Source organism: Giraffa tippelskirchi, chromosome 4 (genome assembly GCF_054371585.1).
Source record: "Giraffa tippelskirchi isolate mGirTip1 chromosome 4, T2T-mGirTip1v1.2.pri, whole genome shotgun sequence".
Taxonomy (NCBI): domain Eukaryota; kingdom Metazoa; phylum Chordata; class Mammalia; order Artiodactyla; family Giraffidae; genus Giraffa; species Giraffa tippelskirchi.
The window spans coordinates 107,477,408-107,489,548 of record NC_137278.1 but is presented as its reverse complement, the minus strand read 5'-3'; the positions used below and the strand labels follow the sequence as shown (position 1 = coordinate 107,489,548).

Here is a 12,141-nt window from a genome sequence, read left to right as displayed (position 1 = left end):
AATTTTTTATGATGGATAGCATACTTTTTCTTTTTACTTCTTGGAGCAGGACATAATACCGGAAAACTTGACAGCACCAACAGGCAAATATAAACTAAAACATCAGCAATACAAAACTGAAATGAAAGGGGGATATAAACAATACAGTCAGAGAAATGCAGAAAAAGCAAAGTCAAGTATCACACATCAACAGACTCCAAGAAACAAGACAGATGACAAGGTAATGTACGAGCCTTTACAAAATTGTAGTGGAATTTAAAGAAACAGTATATGTATTATAGAAACATCTTTTTGCCTGATATATCTTGCTGTTAGTCGTAATAAAGTATAATAGCTAACACTTATTTCTGTGTACCAGGGACTCTTTTTAAGTATTTTACTTACATTAACTAGTTTATGCTTCACAACAACTTCAGTGGGTTATCATCACCATTGTCAAATGTGAAAAATTTAGTCATATGACCTAATCGTCTTTTCTCTGCTTCTAGTTTTTCACTTGCCTTGGGTTGGAAATAAGGCAGTATTATGTATCTGTTTCTGATGTAGCTGTCTTGAACTCTATTGGTCTTACTTTAAAGACTAAACTTTAAAGTTGAAAACTGGTTTCAGACTTCAAAGTGACCCTGTTTTATTTAAAACTGTCATCACTCCATGATTGTTTTCTAGCTCAGTTTGGGAGATATTTTTAATATCATGAATTGCTGAAACTGTTATATTTTAATCTTAATTAGATATAAACTCATGATTCATGAATGTAAGAGCAAAGTAAACATAATAAATTTAATGGTGTTTCACAAGCATATCCAAAAGGTGAATCTTGAATTTTAGAAAGGTTTGAAAACATAGTTTATGATACTATTGATCATAAAGAAAGAGCAGTTAGATACAATTCTTCATTCAGTTAACTTTTAATAAGAATAATGTATTTTCAGGGAAGTTTGATAGTTGTATTTACTTAGCATTTACTGTTGAGTAAAAAGAGTAAGTTGTAAAACCTTTCTAAAATTCAAGTTTGACCTTTCTGGTATGCTTGTGAAAAGCCATTAAATTTATTGTGTTTACTTTGCTCTTATATTCATGAATGGTGAGTTTATACCTAAATAAGTTGTAAGTAGATGTGGCATATCAGCTTTTTTTTTTCTAATCCATGTAGGGACTATCTGTAACTCACTAAAACCAATGGTATTTAGCTAAAAGAGTAACAAAAGTTATGGGATTATTTGGTCTTTTTTATTTTAAAACTATTTTTCCAGATTCAAACAGATGTACATAAATATAATATTCTAGTGTCTGTAAGGAGAAGGTAATGGCAACCCACTCCAGTACTCTTGCCTGGAGAATCCCAGGGATGGCGGAGCTTGGTGGGCTGCTGTCTATGGGGTTGCACAGAGTCGAACACGACTGAAGCGACTTAGCAGTAGCAGCAGTGTCTGTAATAACAGATAGGATAATTTCATAACTGTTTAGCATCTGGGTGTGTGTTATTTGTAAGATCTACCATGTGATATCTAGATCATTGTTAATAATGTTAGGAAAACAGAATGAAAGTCTCTATAAATGCATGCTTTACTTTTCATGGCAAAACAATTCAAATAGTTTTAAAGTAAAACCTTGATACCCATGAACACAAAGTTCAAATGAGGATGCTTGTTTACTTTTGGTTTAAGAGAAGATAAATATTGTTTGCAAATCTTCCCATATGAATGAATAAGGGTTTTATAAATAAAAGCCAGTATTTGCATATTTTCTTTTGGAGAAGATCTTGTTTTACTTTTTTGATTTTTTAACCTACATATTAGAAATTTAATATGTTTTTGGTAGTCTTACAAAAAAATCCCTGGTTTCTATATATTCTGTATATAATAATCTTGTACTTATGGAGTATGAGCAACTTATCTGATGTCCTTTTAAAAGTATACTCTTATTAGAACCAAAACTGCTGTATAAATTTGCTGTTAGTAAATCCTATTATAATTACATGAGTTACCACTGGGATAGTAATCTCTAGAAATAAAAGAGGTCCCTCATATCTGAAACATAGCCCTTTTTTAAAGCAGGGAGTCACATGCAAATTGATTCTCTTTGCTGATAAAGAAAAGCTAAAGTTAGAGGTATTTAAAATCCAAGAAAATAACTAAAGGCTATAGCTACTAACTAAAGAGGCTGATATATCAATCAACTGATAGTATCAAACAGTAAAATAGTTCTACTGTGCTTGATTCTAAAGGCAAACTTCCTGTGTTGAGTTTTCCTCCATTTTGTAGAAAAAGGTGAGGAATCTCATTGTCAAATTGTTTTACCACCTAAAATGTAAATTTATATTTATTTATGTGTGTGGGAATAAAAGTAATGAAATACCTTTAAATAAAACACTGAAAATCAAACTTAAATTTTACAGGAAATAATATTAATTCTGAAATTAATATTAATTAATTGTACTTATGTTCAGTTCAGTCACTCAGTCATGTTCAACTCTTTGTGACCCCATGAACCACAGCATGCCAGGCCTCCCTGTCCATCACCAACTCCCAGAGTCCACCCAAACTCATGTCCATTGAGTCGGTGATGCCATCCAACCATCTCATCCTCTGTCATCCCCTTCTCCTTCTGCCCTCAATCTTTTCCAGCATCAGGGTCTTTTTAAATGAGTTAGCTCTTCGCATCAGGTGGCCAAAGTATTGGAGTTTCAGCTTCAACATCAGTCCTTCCAATGAACAACCAGGACTGATCTCCTTTAGGATGGACTAGTTGGATCTCCTTGCAGTTCAAGGGACTCTCAAGAATTTTGTCCAACACCACAGTTCAAAAGCATCAATTCTTCGGTGCTTAGCTTTCTTTACATTCCAACTCTCACAGCCACATGACTACTGGAAAAACCATAGCCTTGAGTAGACGGACCTTTGTTGACAAAGTAATGTTGCTACTTTTTAATATGCTGTCTAGGTTGGTCATAACTTGCCTTCCAAGAAGTAAGCATCTTTTAATTTCATGGCTGCAATCACCATCTGCAGTGATATTGAGACCCCCAAAATAAAGTCAGACACTGTTTCCACTGTTTCCCCATCTATTTGCCATGAAGTGATGGGACCAGATGACATGATCTTAGTTTTCTGAATGTTGAGCTTTAAGCCAACTTTTTCAGTCTCCTCTTTCACTTTCATCAAGAGGATCTTTAGTTCTTCTTCACTTTCTGCCATAAGGGTGGTGTCAGCTGCGTATCTGAGGTTATTGATATTTCTCCCGGCAATCTTGATTCCAGCTTGTGCTTCTTCCAGCCCAGCATTTCTCATGATATACTCTGCATATAAGTTAAATAAGCAGGGTGACAATATACAGCCTTGACGGACTCCTTTTCTTATTTGGAATCAGTCTGTTGTTTCATGTCTAGTTCTAACTGTTGCTTCCTGACCTGCATACAGGTTTCTCAAGACACAGATCAGGTGGTCTGGTATTCCCATCTCCTTCAGAATTTTCCACAGTTTATTGTGATCCACACAGTCAAAGGCTTTGGCATAGTCAATAAAGCAGAAATATATGTTTTTCTGGAACTCTCTTGCTTTTTGATGATCCAGTGGATGTTGGCAATTTGATCTCTGGTTCCTCTGCCTTTTCTTAAACCAGCTTGAACATCTGGAAGTTCACAGTTCACGTCTTGCTGAAGCCTGGCTTGGAGGATTTTGAGCATTCCTTTACTAGTGTGTGATCGTTCCAAATATACCTTTTTTCACCAACTCTATAAAAAGACAAAACACCTACTAATTCATTCATTGTTTATTCTTTCAGTAATAGTTATCTAATGTTTCATGATATGCAATGTACCTTTCCAGGCACTGGTTATAAGTCAGTGACTAAAACAGACAAATATTCCTGCTCTTGCAGGGCATATAACATAATTAAGGAGTAAAGGAAAAAAAAAGAAAAAAATAAGAATAGATGAATGAATCAACCAGTTGGGTAGCCATTCCATTCTAAAGAGGATCTTCCTGATCCAGAGATGGCACCCGGATCTCCTGCATTGCAGGCAGACTCTTTATCATCTGAGCCACCAGGAAGTCCTCTAATATGACAGATGATGATAAATGCTATGAGTAGAAGGAAACTTGGAATGCCAAGGTTGGGGTTGTAGTTTGTACAGGATCATCAGAGAAGATCTTTTACATAAGGTAGCATTTAGGGCACATTTGAAATGGCTAAGAGGAGCCAGTGAGAAGAAACTCTCAGTGTCATGAAGTAGGAGTGGGCATGGAATATTTAAGAAATAGTAAGAGCAGTGTGATGAGGGAGATGAGCAAGGGAGAGGTGGGAGGAGACTTTTTCAGTGAGTTAAAGGGAAGCAGAGGCTGGGAGGCAGATCAGAGAGGCTTGTAGACCACTGAAGGACTTTGCCTTCTATTCCGTTTTGTTGAGAATGGGTTTTACTCAGGAGGCTATCCCAGTAATCCAGGCAAGAGATAAGGATGCCTGCTTGGACCCAGGTCGTTGCTGCAGATTTGGATAAGAAGTGGTCTCAATGAGAAGTTCGATTCTAGACAGTTTCTGAAGGTAAGGCTCAGAATATTTGGTGATGGATTGGTTTTAGGCTTGAGAGAAAGGAAAAATGACTCTAAGGCTTTTTGAGCTGAGCAGTTCAAAGGGTGTATTTTTCATTACCTGGAGAGGGGGATATCACTTGAAGTCTGATTTGGGGAGGTAAAATCTGAGAGGCCAAGTGGAAATGCCACTGTTTCCCTTGGGTAAAAGACTGAAAACAAGTTGAAACAAAATAAGATGCCTTTGAAAGTTTCCTCTAACCTGTATGTAAAGCAGACCCTGGCTTATACTGAAATATGTCTGTTAATTTAATCTTTCTTAAATTTACCTTATATAATGTTAAACATCTTTTTGGTGACTGTCAAATCACTCTTTAGGAAAAACAGATATTAGTGGGTAAATAAATAAAATCATAAAGTATCCTCATAAATTTATTTCCCAATAGTACATACTTAAGATTTATTATTCATTCATTGGATACATATACAATGCTCATTACATGTGGTCCTCCTCTGGCACTAGGGATCCTGCAATGAAAAAGACAGACAAGGTTCCTGCCCTCATGGAACTTACAACAGGAGAGGCAGGCAACAAATCATAAGCAAATGTATAATAAAGTTTCATGTAGCAATCAAAGGTCATGGAGACAGCAAAGATTATGAAGATGAAATATGACCTTTCAAGGAAGATCTAAAGTAAGAACAAGCCCTGGGGAGATACACTTGTCATCTACTACGTTTTTGATAAGTTGCCATCCTATTGGAGCATTATTTTTTGTTAAGCTCATATAAACACATCTAATATTCAGATAAAAATTTAGCATTTATCTCTTTAGGATCCTTGTTAAAAGTTCAGAAATAGCAGATATAAAACCAATGAATCACCAGAGCAGTAATCAGTAAGAGTTTTGTGTACACACCAGAAGGTCAGTTCCTGAACTGAAGTACTCAAATTAAACATGGAAAGAGACCCAGGAAGCTATTGTTATAAAGCAGTTTACATAGTGAGGAGGCAGTGGCTGGGTATGCTCTACAGTGATTGGTTATAATACAAGAATTTTCTTAAATGATAGGGGATTGGTTAGTGGTTACTTCATATCAGTTTGGGGGAACAGTTTAAGTTTCTCTTATGATTTCTAGAGACATAAGCAGGAAGTAACCCTGGTCAAGTTAGTCTCACTTGCCTTGTAAAATAAGCTAAATTAAGCTTTGCTTGTATGACTAAACTGGTATTGTCTGCTCAGGGAATTTTTAAGGCTGGTTTCTGTTTGTGTTTGATTTTAACAGTCACAAAGGATACACCCATATATTAGTGTCACTTTACTTGCCAACTTAGCTTTATAAAGGAATGACATGCCCTTATTTATTAACTTTACAAAGACTCAAATGGACAACTATAGTTATAATAGTTGCTATTTTTTATGTAATGCTTACTATATGTTAGGTACTTTTGCAGGTGTAAGCCATGTATCACCTCATTTAATCATTTTTTTGGAGTACAAAACAGTTACTAATATTAATTGCCATTTTTTTTATGAGTAAACCGAGGCACAGAGATGTGGTCTAGCTAGAAAGTGGGAGAGCTGGATTCAATGGGCGGTCTGATTATCAGAGCCTATACTCTTAATCCGGAGAAGGCAATGGCACCCCACTCCAGTACTCTTGCCTGGAAAACCCCATGGACAGAGGAGCCTAGTAGGCTGCAGTTCATGGGGTCACGAAGAGTCGGATATGACTGAGCGACTTCACTTTCACTTTTCACTTTCATGCATTGGAGAAGGAAATGGCAACCCACTCCAGTGTTCTCTCCTGGAGAATCCCAGGGATGGGGGAGCCTGCTGGGCTGCCGTCTGTGGGGTCATGCAGAGTCGGACACGACTGATGTGACTTAGCAGCAGCAGCATACTCTTAATCTGATGTATCCAGTCATTATTTTATTCTTTATATTGTTAAAAACAAATATTCTAAGCATGCATATGAGGGTTCACTTATTGCTTCACATCTAGTGTGTACAAGGTGCAGAAGCCATCACAGATGACCTGACAACTCTGGACAGGAAAGCCCTCCTACAGCAGGGTTATGCAGACAACCCTCACATCCTACAACGGAGTACGGGAAAATCTGATGCTGTGAGTTATTGGTACTTTTACTGATTTGATAAACTGTTAAGATAATTTGCCCTCCAAAATTTGACAGCCTTAAATTTGAATAAATAATTCCAACAGTTGAAGTTGGACTGAGGTGAATAGTCATTAATATGCCAGGTTCGGTCCTCACTCTTACCATAGATTGATGTTTGGTGTGTTTACTGTGGAGAAGTCATCTTGCATGTTTGGACGTTTGTAAAAATTTAGTTTATACTGTTCAGAATGTTAACTGACCACTGTGACAATGGGCTAATCTGGCATCACCCCTTTCCCCACAAAGAAGCAGCTGTATAATCTTTTTGTTTTGAAAATCATAAGCTAATAAAACTGAAGGTCGGGGATAAAGTAATTTTTCTTAGGAAAAGGGAAACAAAGCTCTAGTCTCAATATTAACTTTAAATTATATCTTTTACAAAATCAATGAGATTTCTTAATGAGTATTACTTAGACTAGTTATTGTACAAATAGATAATTATAGCATTTCTATAGTGTCCTGGGGTATGCAGACCAAGCTGCTTGGAGTTGGAGGCCACTGGCTCCCTAGACACCCCCAGGTGATTAATACCTTAGGTACACCTGTAATTGATTGATGGGCTATCAGTGCGTGTTGGCTCAAAATTGAGAAAATTCTGCTCTAGATGGCCTAAATAACAATAAAGCAACATGGATTTGGCTAGATACATTATCATTGAGTGGATATTCAAAATAGATTTTATTTGGATAACAATCATCCTGAATCAATACATTCTGAACTGACAGCAAGATGTAATCAATCTCTGGGCCAGGTGGACTGATTTTCTGCAGATGTTCCAAGTTGGTAATTTGTTTGCTTATTAAAAATCACATGTACATTATTTTATATGCCTGTTATTATATAGATGTTTATACTTAATAGAAAGAGAAATATTACCAGGGTTATAAAAACATTAAAAAATGTTCCTTGTGGGGCAAAGTTGTGTCCCAGATAAGGCTTATTTTGGTATATTTCTAAAGTATACTCTTTTGGGGCTTCCCAGGTGGCTCAGACAGTACAGAATCTGCCTGCAATGCAGGAGTCCCTGGTTTGATCCCTGGGTTGGGAAGATCCCCTAAACAGGTAATGGCAACCCACTCCAGTATTCTTGCCTGGAGAATTGCATGGATGGAGGAGACTGATAGTCTACAGTTCATGGGGGTGCAAAGAGTCAGACATGATAAGCAACTTTCATTTTTCACTAAAGTTATACTTGAATGGATGTTACTAAATACCTAAGGCCTTTTGGCTACTGTTCTTAGTATAATCCAGAGCCATCTAGGTGTTTGTGGATTTCTTTTCCCATACAATTACTTTCTTAGTGGCATCATATTTAATTCACCATCGAGCACATTTTACTCTTTTTTGATAGCACCCCTTTATCAATATTTTAAAGGAGATGTTTTACATGAGTAAATTTTGAATGCATCTGAAATTAGTACCAATTTACTTTTTAAATGTAGGTGGAAACTTTTCAACTTAGTTTTTATCTAAATGAACAACAGAAGCAGTGAACCTATGATTTTTATGTCCATCTCTTCCACTTTGTCATTTTTCAGTTGCATTTGTGTGATTTCTGCTTCTTCTGTTTATACAGCTCTCTAAATCAACATGCCTGAGGGTGGTTCTAACCTTTCCTCCAAAGTGTAAGCCACCATAAATGTCAACAACACCCAAGGTGCATGCTCTCCATGGACTCTATACTCATCAGTGTCACCTCTCTCTCTTGCTTCTGGGTTTTACATCCATTGTCTGACAGATACGGAAATTCCTGATGATTTCTACCAAAATTTAACTGTATTACATTTTAGCAAATACATGTATTTTTAGATTAAATAATTGGAATTTAAATTTATTAATGATGATAGGAATGTGCTTAGTCTCTCAGTCATGTCCAACTCTTTGCAACCCTATAGACTGTAGCCTGCCAGGTGCCTCTGTCATGGGAGTTTTCAGGCAAGAATACTGGAGCAGGTTGCCATTTCCTTCTCCAGGGGATCTTCCTGACCCAGGGAACAAACTCGAATCTCCTGTGTCTCCTGTGTTGTAGGCAGATTCTTTCCCTGCTGAGCCACTGGGGAAGCCATTGGAGAATGATGATGTGGTAATCTCTATTTAAGAAAGAAATTGGAAATGTTTATGTTTTAGGACTCTTGTGTTAACTACAGTATTGTTCTGCTTTATGGACAATGGGGTTTTCTTTATTTTCTCTTCTCAGGACATTGTGGCTGCTGAGAAGAAGAAACAGATTGTTGCAGAGCGAGTGATGATAGACCACTTATCCAGGTAAGCGTTAATAGAGATCCATTCAGAAAGCATTCATTACATTTCCTTTTTATACATGACATCTGTATTTGAATGGTCAACTCAGAGGTTTCCACATTTTCTCTGTTTACTACACTTGTGGTGTTTCAGTGATTTTTTTTCCCACCAGACTCCTTGCCCAACAGAAATACTTAACAGTTCTATCTACTAAGTATTTTTTGTCTAAATAACTTAGTAAATATTTTCTTCCCAGTAACTTAATGATCATCTGAAAAAATAATACAAATTGAAAAAAATGTTTTTATTTCCTTCGTAAATATGCAATTACTCACTAATGGGACATATGCACTCTTGGATGACAAATAATCACTCAAATCTTAGAATTGTATAGAATGCTGCCACTCTCAAGTTCTAGTCCACATGGCACCTGCTTTTTATCACAGCAACTGTAGAAAAGCCAGCTTTGCAAAGATGTGATATCATTCATTGATGGAGTGTAATGTGGTATTTTGCTGAAGCTGTGAATAACTTGGAGCTAGCAGTTTGTGTGGTATGCCACAATTAAATATCACTATTTCCCTCAAAAACTAAAAATATCCAGCGGTGTTCTTTTGACTTCCCTGTGACACCCAAGTGTGACTCACTGCACAGTTTGGGAACTGTGGGATTGTCATGAATTTTAAAGCCTAATGTAAAGTTTCACAACCCTTAGGAAACTATATAGGACTTCCCTGGGGGCTCAGAGGTTAAAGCGTCTGCCTCCAATGCAGGAGACCTGGGTTCGATCCCTGGGTCAGGAAGATCCTCTGGAGAAGGAAATGGCAAACCACTCCAGTACTCTTGCCTGGAGAATCCCATGGACGGAGGAGCCTGGTAGGCTACGGTCCACAGGGTCGCAAAGAGTCGGACACGACTGAGCGACTTCCCTTCCCTAGAAAACTATATAAAGTTTCAATACCTGCTGTGCTAAATTGCATGAATATGTAAGTAATGCAAGATTTCAGCAGAGTCTGGAATAGTCTTGGAAGTCGTCACAGCAGAAGACTCAAGTTTAGCTTTGAAAAAGATAACTACTTAGTTGGGTGGCAGAGAGAAAGAGTGATAGTCTATATGCATGTTTCTTAGTTAATTTTTTGACTTAAAAAAATTACAATCTTACTTACAATCTTCAGTATTTCTCCTTTTATTACCTGAACTGACTTTACACTTTTACTCCCCAAATGCCACCACAATGTCTCTTCATAAGATAGCTAGTGACATCCGTATTGCTGGATTAATGGCAATTTCCTAATTCTCAGTTACTCGACCCATCAGTGCCATCTACTGGGTTGAAAACTTCCTTCTCTTTGAAACACTTTTCTTATCCTCCCTTGGCTTCTGGCATACCACACATGGCTGGTTTATCTTCCTCCCTTCCAATTCTCAGCCTCCTTTCCTGGTTCCTCTTCATCTCTCCTATCTTTATACACAGGAATACACAAGGACTACTACTTCTTGGACTTCTACTTTTACTTTCTAGGTGATTTCATCCAGTATCGGGTCTTCAGTAACCATCTATATGCTGATACTGCCCTAATCCAAATCCCAAAGTAACGTTGGAAAATGTTACTCTGGTTTCTGAAAGTCGTTCTCTTTCCTTCCCTCATTATGAAATCCTCTTTAGTTTTCTTCCATGGCAACAAGATTCTTCAAGTTCAGTCCATCAGTTCAGTCGTTCAGTCATGTCCGACTCTTTGTGACCCTATGGACTGCAGCATGCCAGGCTTCCCTGTCCATCACCAACCCCCAGAGCTTACTCAAAACTCATGTCCATTGAGTCAGTGATGCCATCCAACATTCTCATTCTCTGTCATCCCCTTCTCCTCCTGCCTTCGATCTTTTCCAGCATCAGGGTCTTTTCTAAGCAGTCAGTTCTTCACACCAGGGGGCCAAAGTATTGGAGTTTCAGCTTCAGCATCAGTCCTTCCAATGAATATTCAGGACTGATTTCCTTTAGGATTGACTGTTTTGATCCTCTTGCAGTCCGAGGGACTCTTAAGAGTCTTCTCCAACACCATAGTTCAAAAGCATCAATTCTTCAGTGTTCAGCTTTCTTTATAGTCCAAATCTCACATCCATACGTGACTACTGGAAAAACCATAGCTTTGACTAGACAGACGTTTGTTGGCAAAGTAATGTCTCTGCTTTTTAATATGCTGTCTAGGTTGGTCATAGCTTTTCTTCCACAAGCAAGCGTCTTAATTTCATGGCTGCAGTCACCGTTTGCAGTGATTTTGAAGCCCCCCAAAATAAAGTCTTTCACTAGTTCCATTATTTCCCCATTTATTTGCCATGAAGTGATGGGACAAGTTGCCATGATCTTAGTTTTCTGAATGTTGAGCTTTAAGCCAACTTTTTCACTCTCCTCTTTCACTTTCATCAAGAGGCTCTTCAGTTCTTCTTCGCTGTCTGCCATAAGGATGGTGTCATCTGCATATCTGAAGTTATTGATATTTCTTCCGGCAATTTTGATTCTATCTTGTGCTTCATCCAGCCCGGCATTTCTCATGATATACTCTGCAAATAAGTTAAACAAGCAGGGTGACAATATACAGCCTTGACTAATCCTTTCCTAGTTTGGAACCAGTCTGTTGTTCCATGTCCAGTTCTAACTGTTGCTTCTTGACCTGCATAAAGGTTTCTCAAGAGGCAGGTCAGGTGTTCTGGTATTCCCATCTCTTTCAGAATTTTCCACAGTTCATTGTGATCCACACAGTCAAAGGCTTTAGTGCAGTCAATAAAGCAGAAGTAGATGTTTTTCTGGAATCCCTTTTTCGATGATCTATTGAATGTTGGCAATTTGATCTCTGGTTCCTCTACCTTTTCTAAATCCAGCTTCAACATCTGGTAGTTCACGGTTCACGTATTATTGAAGCCTGGCTTGGAGAATTTTGAGCATTACTTTATTAGCGTGTGAGATGTGTGCAATTGTGCGGTAGTTTGAGCATTCTTTGGCATTGCCTTTCTTAGTGACTGGAATGAAAACTGACCTTTTCCAGTCCTGTGGCCACTGCTGAATTTACAAATTTGCTTGCATATAGAGTACAGCACTTTCACAGCATCACCTTTTAGGATTTGAAATAGCTCAGCTGGAATTCCATCACCTCCACTAGCTTTGTTCATAGTGATGCTTCTTAAGTTCCACTTG

General features: G+C 37.8%; 1 protein-coding gene across 14 annotated transcripts in view; it reads left to right on the top strand.

Annotated features, from left to right (window-relative positions):
- The window catches only part of CAPS2 (calcyphosine 2), a 47,618-nt gene that overhangs the window by 11,853 nt on the left and 23,624 nt on the right, over positions 1–12,141 (top strand). For 9 of the 14 annotated variants that reach the window (XM_081596399.1, XM_081596402.1, XM_081596404.1 and 6 more), the window contains 3 exons: positions 50–220; positions 6,536–6,658; positions 8,908–8,975. In XM_081596399.1, coding sequence (XP_081452525.1) covers positions 50–220; positions 6,536–6,658; positions 8,908–8,975 — 362 coding nt within the window. Of the gene's footprint in view, positions 1–46; positions 221–5,052; positions 5,226–6,535; positions 6,659–8,907; positions 8,976–12,141 lie in introns of all 14 variants that reach the window. The other 5 variants (XM_081596409.1, XM_081596411.1, XM_081596412.1 and 2 more) reach the window with 2 other exon arrangements.